This window comes from Alligator mississippiensis, chromosome 9 (assembly GCF_030867095.1).
Source record: "Alligator mississippiensis isolate rAllMis1 chromosome 9, rAllMis1, whole genome shotgun sequence".
In the NCBI taxonomy this organism is placed as follows: domain Eukaryota; kingdom Metazoa; phylum Chordata; order Crocodylia; family Alligatoridae; genus Alligator; species Alligator mississippiensis.
The window spans coordinates 79,591,315-79,611,078 of NC_081832.1; the positions used below are offsets into that span (position 1 = coordinate 79,591,315).

Here is a 19,764-nt window from a genome sequence, read left to right on the forward strand (position 1 = left end):
GGGGTAAAATTTCTTTCTGACCCCAAATATGGCTATCAGTCTAACCCTGAGTGGAGGAGTAAGACCCTTTAGCCAGGAACCTCCAGCAGCTTTTCTTCTAGTAGGAGAACCAGCACACCCCAGTTAAAGTGTCCAGCATTACCTGCAGCCAACACCCAATGCCTTTGGGGAGGCTTAAAAACACTCTGACACACAGGACAAGGGGAGGGTGGGGTGCGAGCAACCAGCGAAGCCCAGAAGCATGGGAAATATCTGTGGTAGAAAACGGGCACAGCTGTGCCTAGATTATCCCCAACCAGTGGCTCTCCAGCTTCTTCTTGAACACCTCCAGCGATGGAGAGTCCACAGCTTCCCTAGGCCATGTATTGCACTGCAGAGGGCCGTTGGCTGGGCAGGAAGGCACACAATGCTTGGGGAGAAATGTGTAAATGCCGACCAGCCTCTCACTCGACTCTTTTGCTGGGTAGCGTGGTGCAGGAATTAGGAAGAACTGCTCCCCCATTGTCCCATAACTGAAGTTATAAATAATAACTTTTCTCCAAAATAAGCTTTGGAGATGGCTTCTCCTGCTACGCTACGAGGGAGCTTTGCACAGCTCCAGAGAATAGCCAGCTCCTCCACATCAGGGTGGACAAATGGAGCCCTTAGGTCCTATACCACGGACTCTGTCTTCATCGGACAGGGGCAGCAAGTGGAATGGTCCATCCTGATCCGAGCAATCCCAGAACACGAAGGTACACATTACGCTCCACATCCCTCTTTCAACAATGGGGGTGGCTGCCACCTTCCTGTAACTGGAAATTACCAGTAAGTACACCTGCATGGGTGCACTTGCTCTGCGCAGCAGAGGCCAAAACTCCTTCTCCAACGGGTAGAGCGCAGAGAATATTAGGATTCAAGTGGGAGCGTGGCAGCTAGTTGAAGACTGTTCGGAGGTGTAGCTGGGACACAGAACTGGTTTGTGCAGCGATGGAGGCTGCTCTAGTAATGAGGCATCTGACAAGTGCCTCCAGGACCTACAGCCAGGGTGGCCATCGTAGAGGACATTCCGGTTTTCTGCTGCTCTGTTCTCTGCCCTGTATTGACACGGAACCCAACGCCTTTATGTCCTCTGTTTTTTGGACATGAAGGCATCGGGTTTCGTATCAATAGAGGACAACTGGACTGTCCTCTGTGATGGCCCCCCTACCTGCAACACAGGAATGAAGTCAGCCCCCACCCGGAGGCCAGGAGGAATGGAGCACGGGGAATGTAGGCAGGCCTACATCCACTCCGTGAGCATATTTGCTCAGCTTCATTGCATCATTCCCAGCGCGCACCTGTGTGCAGAGGAGCTGCTCTGAATTGGGTTGCCAGCTCTCCTGAAAACATAAACTGGCTGATAAGGCAGCTCTTACACACAATTGATTGTGGACTATTAACCTGCACTCAAATCAATATTCACTTTAACATCACATTTTAACAGGCCACTGCAGCACAACAGAAGAGTAGTTACATAGTGCACATGTTTACATCCAGAATAAATAGTTCATGAAATGGAGCCTGGCAAAGAGAAGGGAGTCACTGCAGGGGAGATTGGGCATGTGAAGGGACACCAGGTCATTCCAGCCGCCTGAGGTCTTTGCACGGCAGATCAGCAAAAACTCAGCAAGCCTGGATGCTTCCTTCCTAGCATTCACAGGGAAGCATGGCCTGGCCAGGCGGGGTGGTGGGATGCAGGACAAAGCTTAATACACTGGGACAAAGAACAGATGTATAACCTGACCACAGGAGGCTAAATCTCTGTCTAGCAGTAGCAGTGGAAAGGAGGTGTGGCTGAACGGGGGTCAGAGCAGAAGCTGGAATCCAGCTCCCTTGCTCTCGCTCTGGGACATGCTGCTATATGTTTAACAGAATAGGTTTGAAGAGTGCTCAAATGAGCCTGGAAGCAGCCCAGAGCCAGTATTTACAGAAGACGTGTGTGTGGGTTTGCTGTGCTGTATTCTCAGGAGCCCAGGAGTGAGGGATCTTTGTCCTTGGGGGACCCACTTGCTGCTTTCTGCTTTAAAGGAGAGGTGCTGTTGCCAAAGCAAGTGTGACAGGTTCCTGCAGGCGCCTCTCCTTCCTCTTCAGTCAGAAAACAAACACGCTGCATGTTCTAGCAACATCCAGAAGTTTTGCGAAGTGCCCCCGTGTCTCCTGACTGGCTGCGTTTCCTGGCAGTGCTAATGGCGAGGAGAGGTGATGGTGATGGTGCTGGAGAGCAGGCCCCTGCAGCTCTAGCTGCAGGAGGATCAGTCCTGGAGCAGGATGTAAGGGCGAGCGGGGGGCTTGCAGTGCATCCTGTTGTGGGCTGAGACTGCATCCCTCCTCTCTGGAGATCCTCAGCCCCCCAGGGTGAGCGAGTATGAAGATGTCAGGGTGCAGAGTGAGAATAATCGCAGGGTGGGGCAGTCACAGTTTGTCAGGCTAGCGTGGGCTGAGCAGCAGCGGCAGCAGCAGCAAAACTGGGCAGGGCCAGGAAAGCCCGGCTCCAGAATACACAGAGGAGGCCCTGGGCAAGCTGCTGTGTTCAGAGATGTCTTCATTGGTCTTCACCTTCATCTCCTAGGAAAGAAACACAAGAAATTAATTCAACCGAGACCTATCTCGCTCTGACCCCCGGCTCCTTCAGGGTCTCCAGCTCTGAGTAGGGACACCAGGTCCCTGACTGAGTAGAGAACTGATGTTCTTGAGACCTGCCACAGCCACAAAAATGATGCTCTTCACCTCTGCTCCCCTCTGGGAAGGAGCAGCCGTGGGAGGGGGTGGGGTGAGAGTTGTCTTCTCAGGCCTTTCTATGTACATGCCTGCCTCCCTCCTTCAAGTGCCCTGAGCTTCATGTTTCAAAATGCCAGATTTCTCAAATGCTACTTACTTCCTCTACGCCATTTCTTGTACTGCTGTTGAAGGTGGCAAAATGAAGTCATACCTGGATCATTCCTGAAGCAAGTGAAGTGCTAGTGCTTCTCCCGTGGATGCTTTGAGAAGGTGTGTAAGACAGTTCTGCCTGCCCCTCCTGAGTCGTGCGATTCAGATGCATCTGGGACTGGATTGTGTTTTCTGCAAGCAGAAGACAAATGGGAATCCAATAGATTTTTCTTGCACGTTTATCTTGCAATATACTGTGTATGGGAAGTGCACGAAAGTGCCTGGACAGGTGCACATCAGTGCTTTGGAGGGTACCGTATAACAGCATATTACTCGGGAGTTTACCTAGGTAAAGGCACAGGCAACAGACTACAAGGGACACTCCCACACTGGTGCCTGGGGCTGCTGCGGGTAGGTCCTCCACTGCCTTCTTCCTGAGGTGAGGTAGGATTAGAAGATATAGCTAGGTAGATAGATATGTATCTGCACTGCAGGGTGTGAAAGATTTTTTCTGTATTGTACTGAATACCATTTAAAATGGCATTAATATGAAACATTCATATAGTGATGTTGTTTCTTTATTTGATGTCCTTTGAAAGCTTTTATAATCATAAAATATTTACATTTTAATACAGTCCATTGCCAAGTTGCCAGAGATGGATAAAGGATGGAGGTCCAGGACACAGGCATTGCTCACAGTTGGATTTTACACAGCTTCAGGCAGCAGGATTTAGAAGCTGTCACTGTGCTCCTGAGACCAGTCACACAGAGCTGGCCAGGCAGTGGAGAGTCAAACTATTACTATTTATTTTTGAGCACTCAGAAATATTTACATTTTCTCTCAGATAATTAGAAGCACTTGCCCTATCAGTGAACAAATGTCAGATGAAAGGGCAGGGAGAAAGGAGAGAAGGACAAGATAGTGGTGGTGAGTTTGGATATGCCATGATCCCAGCCTTCCTCTCTTCACCTTTTCTGCCTTTGCACTTTATACAGTTAAGAAAGCAGAAGCAAGTCTCGGGGAAGGGACTGGTGTGATGAGAGAAGGCTTGATGGGGAACACTTCCAAGATGAGCCCATTGTGGCAGAAGATACAGAAACACCTGAGAGCAGACAAAGTGGGGATCGTGGCATGGACTAGAAGGGATACTGCAGTGTAGAAGAGGCAGGTCAAAGCTGGACGCAGAGGCTGTGCCTTAGACCTTAAAAGGAGCCATACAGGGTTTAACTTGCTAAGGCTGAACCTCCACCGTGGCCGACATCCTACATGACACTTACTGAGGCATTTGTTGCTGATGAACATGCCGAGTATCTGGTCACACTCCTCCTTCTGGTTGCCACTGCTCTCACACGTACACCACAGCGAAATCGCCACGCTAGAGTTACTGATGTAGTTTGGTGTCATGTGGGTACCTGTCCCAAATCCCCAAGAGATGCCATTAGTGCTTACATACACTGAGATACATGATGCCTGGGAAGGGCAAAGGGACAGGGACCCCTGCATTTCTGTTCCTACCGCCAAGGGGGCAGGGCGGGAAATGCTGCTAAAGCGTCTGCCCGCTCATCAGCTCTGCGCCGCACACATGCCCCTCCCAATGTACCCCTGTGGGCACCACTTACCAATCATCCCCAGGTAAGCCTGCAGGCATGCAGCATGGGTGTGCTGAGGGCAGCCATCTGGGGACGCGTCTGCAGGCTGGCAATTGTGTTGGAAATCAGCCAGTCGGGATCTGTGGAAGGAAGTAGAAGAGTGTCAGCATCAGGGCTGCTTTGCTCACTGCGCTCATGCTGCTTGGTGCCAGACCTACTTGCAAATATTGTCTTGGACACAGGCATGCCAGAGAGAGAGGCAGTTGGGTTTGATGCTCTCCTGAAAGGAGCACTCTGGGACAATGGCTTTCCGGCGTCGCTCCCCACAGACCTCATTTTCACAGGGGCAGAACAGCAGCCTCTTGGTGAAATCCTCATGGACCTTCTCAAAGAAATGCCGCAGCCCTTTGTGGCACATGAGCCGGTTACAGGTCTCCCCAGCCTCCGCCCCCCTGGTGCAGATGGAAGCATATGCGGTACGCCATCGGACACACTTCTTATTCATGCTGCAGATGTGAGTTGCTTTCAGGCAGTGATTTGTGTTGTCCCCTGCTAGATTTGAGTCTGTAAAGCCAACAGAAACACAGGCAGAATAAAGCAAATTGCAGAAGAGGTTCCAGGTGGAGTAGAAAGGGATATAAGGTCTCCTGCAGCTCCTGAGAACTGGGAGAGGGCTGGCTTGCCAAGGGACACATTCAAGGGACCCCTTACATGCACCTTTCAAGGACAGCAGCAGGCAGGCGTGGTGCAAAGGGCAGTTGCCCGGCGCCACCTGTGTTCTGAGGTTTTCTGCAGAAGATGCAAGTTCCACAGACGTTCCTTGGGTTTTGAATCATCTCCCTGGCTGTAAATATTCTTAATCATTCTTAGTTAAGATTATAAACTAGAAAGCAGCACTGAGAGAGTCATAATGGAAGACCAGGACAGGGAGTAACTTATATAGGGACTTGACTAGTAGTAAACCTTTTTAAGTTAGTTGAGTTGCTTTAGTTAAAGAAATGGATGCATGTGAAACATCAAATATCCAGAACAGTTCTAAGTGGAACAATTTTTCTTGGAGTAAGTGGAAGATGTCCATTGGAAAATAAACCCCTTGTTAGCTATAGCTAACCCCTTGAGGTTACTGATTGGAGTAAAGGAAAATATAGGAAATAATAGAGAGAAATGCCAATATTTATTGTATCTTGCTACTTTAAATAATCTGGATTATTTACCAATCAAGATTGTTAGGCCTTCCCTGATGCGGTCAGTCCTTTTGACTCTTTCCCTCCAAATCTTTCCTGATCTCTTTCCTTTGCTGGATGCCTTTCTTCACACAGCGGCATCTAGGATTCGTATCGCCCTTTCACCTGCTGTCCCCAAGCTCCGTTTGTCTATACCGGGCCCTCCAGCACCAATGTTCCTCTGACCAGCTGGCAAAGGGGTGTTCCCCTAGAATTTTTTTTCATTTAATAGTCTTCCTCTGGAAAGTGAATGAAAAAAAGCGGGGAAGGGTAGTGTTATATAATGTGCCCTACCTGAAACCAAAGCTGCCAGCCTGTTGTAGTCCATCTCCTTGGGTTCTTTATTTGCTGGATCCTTGTAGGGAGAAGTCTCCATATTCATATACCCTAGATGAGGCAAGAAACACATGCAGGAGTGTTGGGAGAAGTGCTCTATGACCAGTTTAGCCTTTCGGAGAGACATCTACGCACCCATCTAACTGCAGCCACAGGGCCATAGTTAATTCAAAAACACCCTGCTCTAGATCTAGGAGCCAACCAAGGGCCAGGAGCTAAGGACCTTGCTTGGGTGTTACTCTGCAGCAGAGATGCAGCAGTCATTCACCAACTTCCACGTGGGCAAGATGTATTCCAAGTTCTCATTTGCTCCTTCCTGGTCTCAGCATTTGTGAGGATGGATGCACTGCAGGCAGCAAGGCAGCAGTGGGGATAGGGGAGCCTTCAGGAAACACTCTACAGAAGGCAGACAGCAGGTTTAGGGAGACACTGTTTTCTCTGTTCAATTAATCCCTTGATTCACTGCTATTAGACCCTCCTTCCTTACACAAGGCAACAGAAAATGCAGTATCTGAGGGTTCAGCCCCTGAACTGGCTCATGAATATATTGTGAGCATATTTCTTTGCTGTTTTAAAAGGTGCAATCTGTGCTTAGGCTTTCTTGTTCTGTGTATTGATTTCTTTAACATATTCCTTGTAAATCACTAATAACTTACTTTTCTCTGGAGGTTTGGTGAGATTCTCCAGTGACTGCCTCCAGAGTTGAGTGCTCTGTGGCAGTGTTCCCAGGAAACCATCCCCTCTCCCTTGGTGGGCATTTATTCCCATGACATAGGTTCCCATTATTTTTAGGTGAAGTGATTCCATCTCACCATGCATCAGGCTGGAGTGAACAGTCCAGTAGATGCGCAGACAGTGCTCCTGTCTCCTCATGCGCCGGCGACACTTGCAGCGCAGTAGAGGGCTGCTTCTGATGGCCAGCTCAGCATCCAGGCACTTTGCCCTGGCATCATGGTCCAGGGAGATGGGATGAGTCTTGGCACTCGAGCAGTTTTCCAGGGTCTGGTAGGTGGTATTACAGACAGAGTCTTTCAGGCAAAGCCGCTTTGCTTCTGTGCAGTCACTTGACAGAGCCAGGAAACTTCCTGATCAAAACAGAGAAGCAATATTAAGACTTCATTCGTGGTGAGAACCACATGAACAGCAGCACAGTCCCTGCAGGCTTCCTGTAGCAAGCAGGAAACCCTCTGGGAAGGTACAAGTGGGGAAGTTTACTTGATGTGGGAGAGGTGGAAGCCCACACCCGTGGGACAGACCCATGGGCAAGAGTTGCCTCCCTTTCAAATCAATAAGATAGACATCAATGGGGCTTGCAGCAAAAGAAAAACTAGCAAGAGACTGCGAACAAACCTATTTGAGAGCTCTCCCTCTTAAACCCCTTTGGATTACGTAGTTTATGATCCCTTCTAAATCCTGTAACCCGATCAGAGCCAGACCCACTTGGTTCTTGCATGGGACAGAAGATTCCTCAGGAAGGCTCAGTTGCCTCAGGGAGTGGAGCATGAGAAGCACCTCGCCCATGAGTTGCTGGGGCTCCTGCAGCCCCGTGTAATGCCAAGGAAGCATTCAAATGCCCCCTCCTCCAGGTGCCACAGCCTAGGACAAGGTATTAAAAGCTTCACTGAGAAAGCTGTTTGCAGTTGTATAATGACATCATGTTGAGCAAGCCTGTGAGCTCAGGAAGAGCGCAGCACGTGTTCTCATTGTAACAGAGGTCTCCTTTCAGAGTGAACTGACAGAAGGTAGGGCAGAGTGGCACCTTAGAGACTAACTGGTTCAGAGAAGCATGAGCTTTTGTAGGTCGCAACGTACGTTGTCAGATGCTATGAATGGCATTAACGTTTCCTATTAAACCATAGACATATCTGTACACATCCATCTGTAGAATACAATGGTGGCGACAAGAACACGTGTAACAAATTTCTCTTACGGTGCTTGAACTGAATAGTTTCAAGTATCTGTGGACTCTTTGAAATGTGGCATCTCCACAGCTCTGCCACTCGCTGGGTTTTATTTGCACCTGTTCTATCGGGATTGGGTGGTATTTTCTTTTAGCGTTGTGTAGGGAGATTTTGTGGCATCCTCTTTGCCCCTTGATGGGGGTCATTACTGGGAGAACACATTGCAGTCATTGTTCACTTCTTCTGTAGCAGTTGCACAGAATCCGCGTGGGCACCATACCTAGCGCTGCAGGACCCTGGCCCGTGACTGGGCAATGCTGTTCCCCTGTGGGAAGCCTCTGGGGAAAGTCGTTCCTTGGCTGGTCTTAGGAAAGGGCTGTTCCTGACCAAGTTGTCTTTTCCCTCCTGCTGTTTCTGACCTTGATGCTACCCTTTGGATACGAGGCCTGGCCCTGCCTCTTGGCTTGGTCTCCAGGGTGCTGGTTGAATTCTTGGTGCCCATTCTTTCTGAAGCACAGGAAGCATCTCGATACCTCTCATTAGACTTAGCTTGCTGTCACTGCTGTTTTGTTTCTTCTGTCACTCTTTCCACTACTGCTGGATTCAAAAGTTGAGGCAATGACCTGTGTGCGGAGTGACAGGATGCCACGCTGGACTGCTGCCCAGCCTTTCTGGGGGGTTTTCTCCAGCCCAGTGAAGCTAACCAGGGGGCTCTGTAACACTGATGCATTTTTAATAGTTTCTTGGCAGTCTTGATAGCTGCTTCCGCTCTGTTATTATCTTGGCTCTGGTGTTGGGAAAATGTGTTCTGCAAGTCCTTTTCTGCAGCTGTGCCTGATGGGACGTGGCACCATGCGTAGCACACTTGCGTGGGATGGTTGCTGCCGTAGTACAGGCAGGAAAGGCTAGAACTGTGGCGATGCTGCCAGTGGTGCAGATGAGTCTGTTCCCCCTAACCCCATGAGGCTGAAGTTGGTTGCTTATTCCCAGTTCCTTATTCCCAGTTCCCAGTTCATTTTTCAAAGTTAATCTAGACGCAGTAAAAGCTTGTTATTAATGAATTGCACATCCTAATGAGAGAGAATTTCATTAGCTGTGTATATGTACTAATTAATATGTAAAATAATATCCTGTATCAAGAACAGAGCCCTAAATGAAGGTCAGATTTAGATGGGATTATGGGGCAAAATATTTCTTGGGCCACCCCAAACTTCCTGTTGATGCTACTTGGGGGCTGTCCCAAAGACCCCTGACCACAGTCCTGCCCAGCCCAAAGCATGGTTTGGCCGTGCCAGACTGCCAACAGACAGCCCCCATGCCCACTGTACTAAGTATAATGGCTCGAATAAGGAACTGGTTTTTGGGCTGGGATTATGGCTAGAAATCCTGTTTGGGCCACCCCACAGCATACCCCTGTGACACCGTGGGACTCTCCTGGACATCTCTGCCCGGGTTTTGCCTGACCCAAAGTGCTGTTTGTTCATCGCAGGCTGCTAACTGGCATCCCCCCATATTGACTGTACTAAGTGTAATGGCTTGAATAAGGAAGTGTCTTTTGGGCTGAGATTATGATTCAAAATTCTTCTGGGTCACCCCACAGCATACCTGTGTGCCACTGGGGGACTCTCCTGGACATCTCTGCCCCAGGTCTTGCCCGGCCCAAAGTGCAGTTTGTGCATGTCAGGCTGCCAGCTGACAGTCCCCACATGCCCACTGAAGTAAGTATATGGGCTCGAATAAGCAACCGGTTTTGGCTGGGTTTCTGGTTGGAAATCTTTTTTGGGCCACCCCACCCCATCCCATGCCTGTGTACCACCTGGGGACTCTCCTGGACATTTCTGGCCAGAGACTTGCCCAACTGCACTTTGGGCTGGGCAAGACTGGTCAGAGATGTCCAGGCGAGTCCCGCAGTGCCATAGACTCATGGTGTGGGGTGGCCCAAGACGCATTTCCATCTCTAATCCCAGCCCAGAAAACAGTTCCTAATTCAAGCCCATACACTTAACACGGGGGGGGCTGCCAATTGGCAGCCTGGCACGAACAAACCGTGCTCTGGGCTGGGCAAGACCCTGTCCACATACGTCCAGGAGAGGCCCCCGGTGCCACAGAGTCATGGTGTGGGGTGGCCCAAAAAGGATTTCCAATCATAATCTCATCCCAAAAAACAGTTCCTAATTCAAGCCCCTGTACTTGGGGGGGGCTGTCACTTGGCACCCTGGCACGGCCAAGCTGCGCTTTGGGCCGGGCAAGTCTCTGGTCGGAAGTGGCCAGGAGAGTGCCCCGGTGCAAGAGGCATGGCAGGGGTTGGCCTGAAAAAGATTTCCAACCATAAACTCGGCCAAAACACTGACGCCAGCGGGCATGCGGGGGCTGGCCGTTGGCCGCCTGGCACGGCCAGACCGCGCCTCGGGCTGGGCTGGGCAGCACTGTGGTCAGGGCCCCTGGACAGTCCGCCGGCGGCATCGACAGCAAGGCTGGGGCGGCCCAAGGAACATTGAGCCCCTTAATCCCATCCGACTGCCCATCAGCTAGGGCTCCGTGCTTGACACGGGCTATGATTTACACATGCATTAGTACGTACCTGTGCTCGGCTAGTGACAGGCGTCTCGTCAGGATGTGCAGTTCATTAGGAACAGGCTTCTGTCGGGTCGCGATTAGCTTTGAAAAAGGAGCCGGCAGGACGGGCCCGGGACTAAGCAGCCACTTCACTCGTCCCGGCGCCGCCGCCCGCCGCCCGCCGCTTGGAAGCGGGGCCGCCCGAGCGGGTGCAGCCGCGTGTCCCGCGCCCCGAGCCCCGCGCCGCCGCCCCGCGCCCGCCGGGAGCCCGGAGCCGCCCGCGGGCCACGGGGAGCCAGAGCCCCGGGCTCGGCAGCCTGCCCTGCCCTGCCCTGCCCCGCGCCGCCCCGCATCGCCCGCCCCGCTTACCGGCCCGGGAGAGGAGCAGCCCGAGCAGCAGCGGCGGCAGTGCCATGGCGGGGCCGCTCCCGCTCCCGCTGCTGCGACGCGTCCCGAGCGCTGCCCGGCGGGGCTGTGCGCCGCGGGGCCGGGCCGGGCCGGGCCGGTGTCGGTGCCTCCGCCTCCCGCGGCAGCCCCCGCCCCTTACACCGCCCGCCGCCACTGGCCCCGGCCCGGCCCGGCCCGGCCCGGCGGAGCGGCGAGGAGCCGCGGGGGCTGCGGGGCAGGGGCTGGGCTGGCACAGGGCAGGGACCTCCTTACAAGCGCTCGGACCCACTGCCCCGTGTTTGTGGCCCCAACAAACCGTGCAGCCCCTCGGCCTGCTGCAAGCGGGGGTTACGGGCGTGCGGGGGACACGATCGCTTCCACTCTGATACCCGAGAAAAGGTGACTTTTGTCCTTGCCAGAGGGGGCTTTGCCTGGCTGCATCGCACACCACCTTATCTTCCTCTTGAAAAGGCACTTGCAAGCTCCCCGGGTCCCAAGAGCCTCAGGCAGGAAGACCAGTTTCCAGAGTCTCTGCATCCTGTCCTTCAAATATGGATTTCATAGTTTTGTTTCAACCTGACTAGAACGAAACCTGCAAATATCTGAAAGTCGCTGCCCTTGTTGGAGGTGTGATCGTGGCTGCTTGGCCACACGCAACTCGGCAGCCTTTCCCTTCCTTATCTCGTATATTTAGGTCATCTACACTTCTCAGTCTAGGTAATTTCCCACTTTCATGTAGCTCAGTCCTGAAGAACATCTTGTTTCTAATTACTGCAAACCAGTGTCATGTAGCAGTTGCATGCGTAAATACAGTTAACTGGTATGAAAAAAATCCCCGCACCAACACGTGAGAATCGCACATTAGTGTGTGCAACGACCAGTGAGGCACTTGTCCCGTGACGTGCAGTCACTTCAGCCCTCTGGTTCCGGCTCTCCATCTGTAGAAGAGGGGCCACGCACCTGCTCCTTGGGGAGCTGAATAGTGCCGAAATGCAAAACACGTGCAAAGTACTAGGAAAGACCTAAGTGCGAGCAGAGCTGCACTAATTCACGCCAGCAACAAGGATGGTAAGCGGGTTGGAAAGAAACTGCGTGAGGAAGGGCTGAAAGACCTGGGTATGTTTAGTTTGGTGAGAGAGAGGTTCAGGGGCGACATCCTGGCCGTTTTCAAGTACTTGAAAGGCTGCTGTAAAGAGGAGGGAGAACTGTTCTCCCTTCCCGCAGAGGGCAGGAGCAGGACTGCAGCAGTGGGTTTAAACTGCAGCAAAGCAGATTCGTGTTACGTCTGGGGTGGGGGGGACACCAACAAAAAACAAACACTCCCCCCCACTTCTCTTGATACCAGTGAAACGGGCTGCCAAGGACAGTTTCTTCACGGGAGGTTTTTAAGAGGAGGCTATACTGACATGTCCTCCCAAGGATCGCAACCATCACATGGTAGAGTGGCTTGTGTGCTACCGGGGACCTCGAGAGCCCTGCTGTCTGGAGCTTTGTACTTCTGGCAGGGTCACCCATGGCAGCAAGGACAAAAGCAAGATTTCCAGAGTAATAGTGGTCCAAAAATTATAAGAAAATCCTCAGTGGTGGAGCAAGTAGATGAAGGAAGAATAGCCCACGATGGCTGCAGAAGTGGATGGAGGCTCCAGTGCAATAGAAATCTCTGGTCATCTGGGTTTTCTTTGCTGTTGGATTAAGGTTTTCTTTCTGCGAAGGGAATCCCTGCTTTAAAAGAAGACATGTGTAGGTGTCTTCCTTCAATAAGAAGCCCTCTGGCAACGAGTGACTGGTGACGGGCAGGTGCTAGTGGTTGCTGGAAGCTGCTAGTTACGGACCTACATGGAGGTGATGATGGTATGATGGTTGTGTTGTACTCGGAACAGGTATGCGATTCAGCAGCTGCGACCCTGACTGAGCAGGCCCATTTGGCCTATTCTGCTCACCCCTTACCGGGAGGGGGTTAGAAAAGGTGCCCTAAACGTAGTCTTTCTCATTTCACCGGACTGGAAAACCTGCATCCAGTGGGATCACTCTACCTCAGGGGCGGGTGATTATTTGGGCGGAGGGCCACTTACTGAGTTTTGGCAAGCCATAGAGGGCCGCATGACAGGCGGCCAGGGGAAGATAAATATTAATTTTCTACATTTTTGAGGGGCCCCGCGGGCTGGAGAGAATGGCCTGGTGGGCCGCAGCCAGCCCCCAGGCTACATTTTGCCCACCCCTGCTCTACCTGAAGTCCAGATTGTGTAATGAAGTTTGCAACCTGAAATATCCTCACCCAGTGGATAACCCTAAAGGTGACTGGCCAGAGGGAAGAACAGCTCTCACGGCCAGAGAACTTGCACAGTTTGATGCTGATGTTGCTGCACTTAGTGGGACTAGACAGACACACAGGAGAAGGGCAGTTCAGAGCATGGTGGTGGCTGCACCTTTGTTTGGAAAGGAAAAGCCGAAAGAGCCAGACACATCCATGGCACTAGTTTTGCTATCGAGACTAAGATTGTTACTCAGATGCCAGAATGTCCAGTTGGCATCAGCAAGCATCCCATGCCCCTTTGTCTTCAACTGACCAACAGACAGCGTGGTAGTCATCAGTGCACGCACCCTGACCCTGGATGCAGGTGATGAAACAAGGATTCTGGTGACTGGTACTACAGTTAACAGCCCCCGAAAGAACCCATCCGAATCTCTGGATCCTACGCATGCCTTTCACAAAATACGATATGCCTGTTCCAATGCACCAGATGCCTTTGTGGGGCATACGTGGATGCAGCTAAACAACAGCTGCACATCAGACTGGACTCTCAGAGAAAAAATATAAAGGACAGCGAGACACATACATCATCAGATGTATTTTTGTTTTCACAGAACAGCCACTTCCTTCCTGACCTCACTGTCCTCATGTTTAAGGGAAATCTGCCAAACATTCCCAAACATTGGGAAGAACCATTCATAAGCTGGCTGGACGCTGGGAACCACGGACTGAACATTGACAGTGATTTTCTGACACGCTGTGATCTGCCCGCTTCCTGAAGTTCTTCCCCCACAGTACAGGTGATCATGACCCTACTTCCCTTCCAAAGGTCTTGATCTCTCAGTAATCAAGCTGCTTTTCTTTTGCTGTGTCTGCTACCCCTGGGAGTTCCTCCCCCTCTAATTTTACAGCGCTACCCACTGTTCTTACAAATTTCTGTGCTTGCTTTACTTCTCAGATCTGAAGAATAGTTTGTATTCAAAAGCTCGTCTAGCTTTATCCCAACTATACAGCTGGCCCAATAAAAGATATCACCCCCCAAAATCCTTTTCTTTCACATAATTACAGGACCATCACAGCTACAACATCACGCTAACACTATTACTGGAAGACTGTCTTCCTTGTATTGACGGATGTGTCTAGGATGATTTAGGAATAGCACATTTTGCGTTTGTGAAGGAAACTGAAGTAGATGGGTCTTGAGATTCCTTCCACCCCATGAGTTTATGGTTCTAGAAAGATATCCAGTCTTGATTGCCAGACACTAATAGATGGAAAATCTGCCTCTTCCCAAGGTCTGGTCTTTTAATGATTATTAACTATGCACACTGTTCAAAATGAAACTTTCCTGTTAGCTTGAATTTGCCTAGTGGTGGGGGTTCAGCTGCATCGCAAGGCGCAGAGAGGCTACTAATTACAAGATCAGGGCTTTCACCAGTCTTCCCATCTGGAATCCTGTGGGCCAGCTCTGGCCTCGGGTTGCCCCCACTCTGGTGTGTAATTTCTTGGGAATCAAGTTCTTCAGGTCCCCTGGAAGGTCCAGTCCTTTGACCTGCTCAAGCAGCTGCACAGATTGTGAGCTGTAAGCCCTGATCTGATTTCCCCAGCTTTTAGCCTCCCTTCTGTGGTCCCTCGGTTCTTTATTGGGCACTGTGGACCTGGGCAGGTCCCTGCTGCTCTGGGGTCAGCGATGTAGCAGTCATGCAGGGGAGGCAGACTCCTGACCTCAGGGAAGCCAGTGAGTGCAGGAGGGATCCTTTGTGGATATTTCTTTTTACCCAGAGCGTAAATTAAGCGTTCATCCTAATTATGAAACCGGGGGCTGTGTTGGGCTCGCATGGAAACAAAACTTACAACCCTCACACGTGCTAGTTCTTTGTTCTAGGGGGAGCTTTCACTTCTGCAGTGGAGCGTTGTGCTTGTACTCTCCTGTCCTTTATGTCAGTCCCGTTGTATTAGCAGGGCTAAGCCCTCACCACTGCCAAACGGGAGTGCCTTACAACTGTGAGGGCGTATACTTTTAGTACTGCCACTTGCTCTTCTGCAGCAGGGCAGTGTTGTTCTCCCTGGTGTGCATGAGGGGACCTGAGGCAGTCTTACCCAAGGAATCATAGGGCACCAGGACTGAATCCAGGCTTCTGGAGACCCAGTCTGCAACCACAAGATCAAGAACTTCCTCGGCCTCTTCTTTTGTATGACAAAAATGGTGTCCGTGTCTTTATCTTTGTGTACTGTGGTGCTTTTGTCAATTCGGGAGCTCTTGGCTGTCGGAGACGTTACCAGGGATCGCTACATGGAAGCGGCTCTCATTAATCCCCTTCCTCCCCCCTTGTCACATCCTATAAACACCTGCGAGAGCATGTGCTCCTCCATCTGGCACCGAGAGGACTGCCTCTGCATATCCCCATTTGTGCGACACACCTGCTCGAACCACACGTCTTGGGGAAACTTCCTGTGAAGCTGCAGTTTTGTGCCACCAAGTGTCCACGCACAGCACAGGCCAGAGACACAGCCCTCCCTCAGCCTGCTGCTGAACCAGAGTGCCGTGGGAGCAGAGCCTTCCCTGAGCAACAGCGCGGGCTCCTGCCCTGGTTCCAGCTACGCCTGCGAGGGACTCCCTCGCTGTCTGGCCTTGTGGTGCGGGGCTCTGATCGAAGTGTCAGCACCGTTGTGCGTATGTCAGCTTGGCAGTGGGTTTGTGTTTGCCAGTGTCATGCCTACTTGATCTTCAGGGAGTTCCTGTACTTCTGGCTCTCATTACTTTGGCATCAGCCGAAGAGAGGGAAGTACTTTTTTAGCAGTTGTAGTTGTAGCCTCTGGCATGCTGGGGGCAGGACGACCACTGTTAAGAAACACACGGTCCAGTCACAAATAACTGCTCTTTTTGGTCTAGGTGCTTCTGCTTTTTTATGATTCTGGATATTCTTGATTGTCAGCAACTTCAGATATTGATAATACCTAGTTCTGCTACAGGACCTCACAAAGCTATTCACCTCGCTACTACCGGCTTCACCCCTTTTCCCTCACTAATAAACAGCACGTACACCATCTTGGCACAGCTGCGTTTAGCCAGAGTTCAGGCCACTCGCAGGGGAGAGGTGCTGACAATAGGCCACAGATATCCACTTGATGTACAACTTGTCCACAAAGCTGCACACGAAGGGGTTACATAAAGCTAATTAAGCTTCGTGACACCACTGTGAGGTCAATGTTATCTTCATTTTACAGATGGCTAAATCAGGACACAGAGAATTGACTGGCCCAAGGTCACACAATGAGTCCCGGGTAACAACGGGGAATAAAGGCTGTGAATCCCTACTTTCTTCTCTAAACGGGCTAGCCTTCACTCACTGGTGCCTTCAACTCCTCCAGTAAGCCTTTCAACTTCTTTATCTGCCCAGTGGCCCAAGGCAGTTTTGGGCAGGAGTGGGAGCCATGACAATTTTCAGATGCCCACCCCAAATGTCGACTGCTGATCCTCCTCAGGCCTCAGGCTTTTGCTCACTTCAGGAGCAAGGCCCTAGGAATGAAGTACTGGTTTTACCTGAGAGTTACTCTGTTTCCCCAGTTGGGTTAACAACTAGCGTGGTGCTCAGGCAGCCCGAGCTCAGATCACAGGCGTGACTGCTGAGCTGGAGCTCGTGGCAAAGCAGGCGTCTTGCTTTCAAATGGTCAGAAGGGTATTTCATCGTAGCTGCTGGTTAATGGGATCCGCCTGTGCAGATGGTAGAGAAGCAGGGCTGGTAGCAGCTCTCACGGGGTGGGGTGTAAAACAGTGTCTGCTCCTCTGTGCCGTGCAGGTGCTGCCCTTCCACGGGCAGGGGAGGCTCGGGCAGCTGCGAGCCGGGAGCACGAACCTAGGGCAGCAGGAGGCAGATGTGGGGAAAGCTGTGCAAACACTCCTTTGCCAGGACTCATGTCTACAGCACCACCGACCTCTCGTTTCAGAGGCAGTGACAGACACGCTGCACCAACCGCACATATTAACACCTGTACAGGGCAGAAATATTACCACAAAGTAAACGGCCCAGAAGAAGGTAGGGTCATTATTCAAGGAAACCAAGCACAAAACTGCCAGCTCCTAATATTGATGCTAGTGCCCAAACAGCCCTGGCTGGTTCCTCCCGCAGAAAGTCCATGGACCCCCCAGCCAAATCAGCAAGCCAGCAGGCCCTCGCAGGGTGGCAGAGCGCAGCCTCAGGAGACCCATGGAGTGACTGGAAGGGCGTTCAGAACTGACTCTCTCTAAAGAGACTGTCCAGTTCTTCCTCCCAGAGCAACAGGTGGGAGCTCCTGCTGACTCCTGCGCTGCTGAGTTTGCTTTAAATGGGTCAGGCTCGGACATAGGGAGGTAAACAGAGAGCTGCTTCAGTGCCGAATTGCTTCTGGTAGCAAACCTCCAGAGGACAGTTGTTGAAAGATGCTGTAGCAAGTCGACAGCAGCCACCTCATGTGTGGGCAGTTGTTTTCTCCGGCTTGTTTTTATAAGTGATGGTGTGGCAGGGCAGCTACTCTGCCTCTCCTTGCCTGGGGCAAGGCGTGAGAGAGCAGTGTGGTGAATACATCCATGGCGAGAGAGATCTACACGGATGCTGCACTGCCTCAGGGCTAGCAGCTGTTAAGAGCCATGGCATACTCCGCTGACCATGAAACTAGACGGTAACACGTGAGCAGAACACATTTGTCCTGCTCCTGCAGTTTGGGGGTACGTGTTGAATTAAGAGAAATCACGTGATAAAACAAGGGCAGTTTGAGATTTTCTCCTTGATGTAGCAGTAATCCTGCCACACTGTTAGCTGCTCAGTGAACTAGTCCCTATTCTCCCCCGGCCGTGGGACTGAGACAAACTGCAGGAACAGGTGCTGCTGTGCCCATCAGACGGGCTCCTTCTCCCTGCTGCCACCCTCATCCCCCGCTCTGGGGGAGAAAACAATATGTTGCAGCGTCCAGCTGGCCACAGCAGGATTTTTATTTCAGATAATCTTGTTCATTTACCCTTTTTCCTTGTAATAAAGAAGGGCATGTGGCAGAGAGCAAAAACAGAGGGGCTGGTGTTTGCTTTGCATCTTATCAGCAGCATCAGGCGGTGCATAGATTAACCAGAAAAGAGCGAGGTACAGGGCTCACCTGCACAACAGGACTTTGAACTGTAACAGGGAACAGGTGTGTCCACATAGACAAGATTTTTCTCTCTCAGCTCATCCCCTGGCAGCAGTATTTCTGATTGCTTTTCTTTATACACAAGCCATCGCCCCCCTTCCTTCCAGCACAGGGGATGTTGCCCACCTTTCAAGTATTTAATTACATGTACTGAGGACAATCTGCATATTTAGTCTTTTGCCAAAAAGAAGGAAGATGTGCCCCCTCTTGCCAGGAGAGCAGCACAGAACAGGCCAGGCTTGCAGGGCTCCCCGATGCATCTCACAGACACGGGCTTTAAAGTAGGGATTGAAACAGGAACGGGGGTTTACTTAGTGCAAAGATGGGAGAACAAGGTTCTTTGGGTAAATCTGATACTTTTATTAGATCAACTCAAATAGCTGGAAAAAATTCTTCTTTGCAAGCTTTTGGGCACAAAGACTTTTCTTCAGGCTGAGGAAGCAGCTGCAGGTGGTCTGTGGCTTTCTGTTCAAGGAGCGTGCAGGCAGCTACACAGGGAGAAACTCAGAGCCTCAACTTGGGGCAGGAGGAAAGGGAAGCTCCCAAAGGTACTTCTCCCAAGTCTCATCCCACACTCTGAAGCACGGGTGGTTCTCTGATTGAGCAGCAAGACGAGTCTTTTACCTGGCATGGAAGCCAGGGAAGTAAAAGGAATCAAGTGCCATTGGCACCCCTAGAGCAAAGAAGTCCACCTGCCGATGGAGCTTATCACAAGCTCCCCAGGGAAGCAGGTTCCCTCATATCACAACCTCAGGTACTCTCTTCTTGCGCTCTGGGGAGCTAGACAGCTTGCTGTGGCATAGGAGATAAAGCGTGCAAAGGGAAGAGCCAACCCAAGCTCAGCCCAAGGGTTTTCAGCAAGGAGACAGAGACACCCAGAGTCAGGCAAAAGGCGTGCGAGCAGGCTCCTGCGCCGACTCCCCGAGCGCTGCGCGACCGTTCCAGGACTGGCCCCGCTGAGCTCTCCCGAGCCCAGGTCCGAACTCCCCCCCCCCCCCTGGTGCCCTGGTTCATGGGGCACTTGTGCAGCCGCCTGCTCGCCCGTCCCTGGGGCAGCAGAGACGCCTGGCAGGAGCCTTGGGCCAGGGCCAGGACCGGGACCGGGACCCTCCAGCCCTTCCCTACAGACGCTCCAACAGTGCCACCTGCTGGGTCCTCCCACCTAGCGGCAGCAGCTCCCTGCCTGTCCCCAGCACCAGGCTCCTGCACTGGCCCATCCGCGGCCGCCGGCAGGCAGCCTGAGCGAGCCAGCTTTGTAGCACGAGATGGTGTAGGCTAAGCCAAGCATCTCTTTCTAGGCAAGCGGGAGCATGGAGCACCATGGAGCCTATTGCCATCATCTCTGTCTACAAGGAGCCAGTGGCTTGAGTCTTTTCTCACAGCAGGTAAACCCAGAATCCTAATGAACTGCAGGCGCTGTGTCCATGATGAAAAGCCCTTTGCCCATGTTCACCCTGTGCTAATGTCCTCT

General features: G+C 51.8%; 2 protein-coding genes across 4 annotated transcripts in view; one reads left to right on the forward strand and one right to left on the reverse strand.

Annotated features, from left to right (window-relative positions):
* The window catches only part of FAM53C (family with sequence similarity 53 member C), an 82,882-nt gene that overhangs the window by 44,577 nt on the left and 18,541 nt on the right, over positions 1-19,764 (forward strand). The gene's annotated exons all lie outside the window — the stretch shown is intronic.
* GFRA3 (GDNF family receptor alpha 3) lies at positions 1,440-11,338 on the reverse strand. Of its 3 annotated transcripts, none has more exons than XM_014600538.3 (8): positions 11,272-11,338; positions 6,851-7,123; positions 5,997-6,089; positions 4,698-5,043; positions 4,510-4,619; positions 4,168-4,302; positions 2,951-3,081; positions 1,440-2,586 (listed from the first exon to the last, which is right to left on the reverse strand). In XM_014600538.3, exons 1-8 carry the CDS (start codon positions 11,321-11,323, stop codon positions 2,449-2,451), a joined length of 1,278 nt encoding a protein of 425 aa, XP_014456024.3. In that variant the 5' UTR covers positions 11,324-11,338; the 3' UTR covers positions 1,440-2,448. The 3 variants fall into 3 exon arrangements, with proteins under 3 accessions (XP_014456024.3, XP_059569017.1, XP_059569016.1); XM_059713034.1 differs by lacking the exon at positions 11,272-11,338 and adding an exon at positions 10,865-10,973; XM_059713033.1 differs by lacking the exon at positions 11,272-11,338 and adding an exon at positions 7,389-7,550.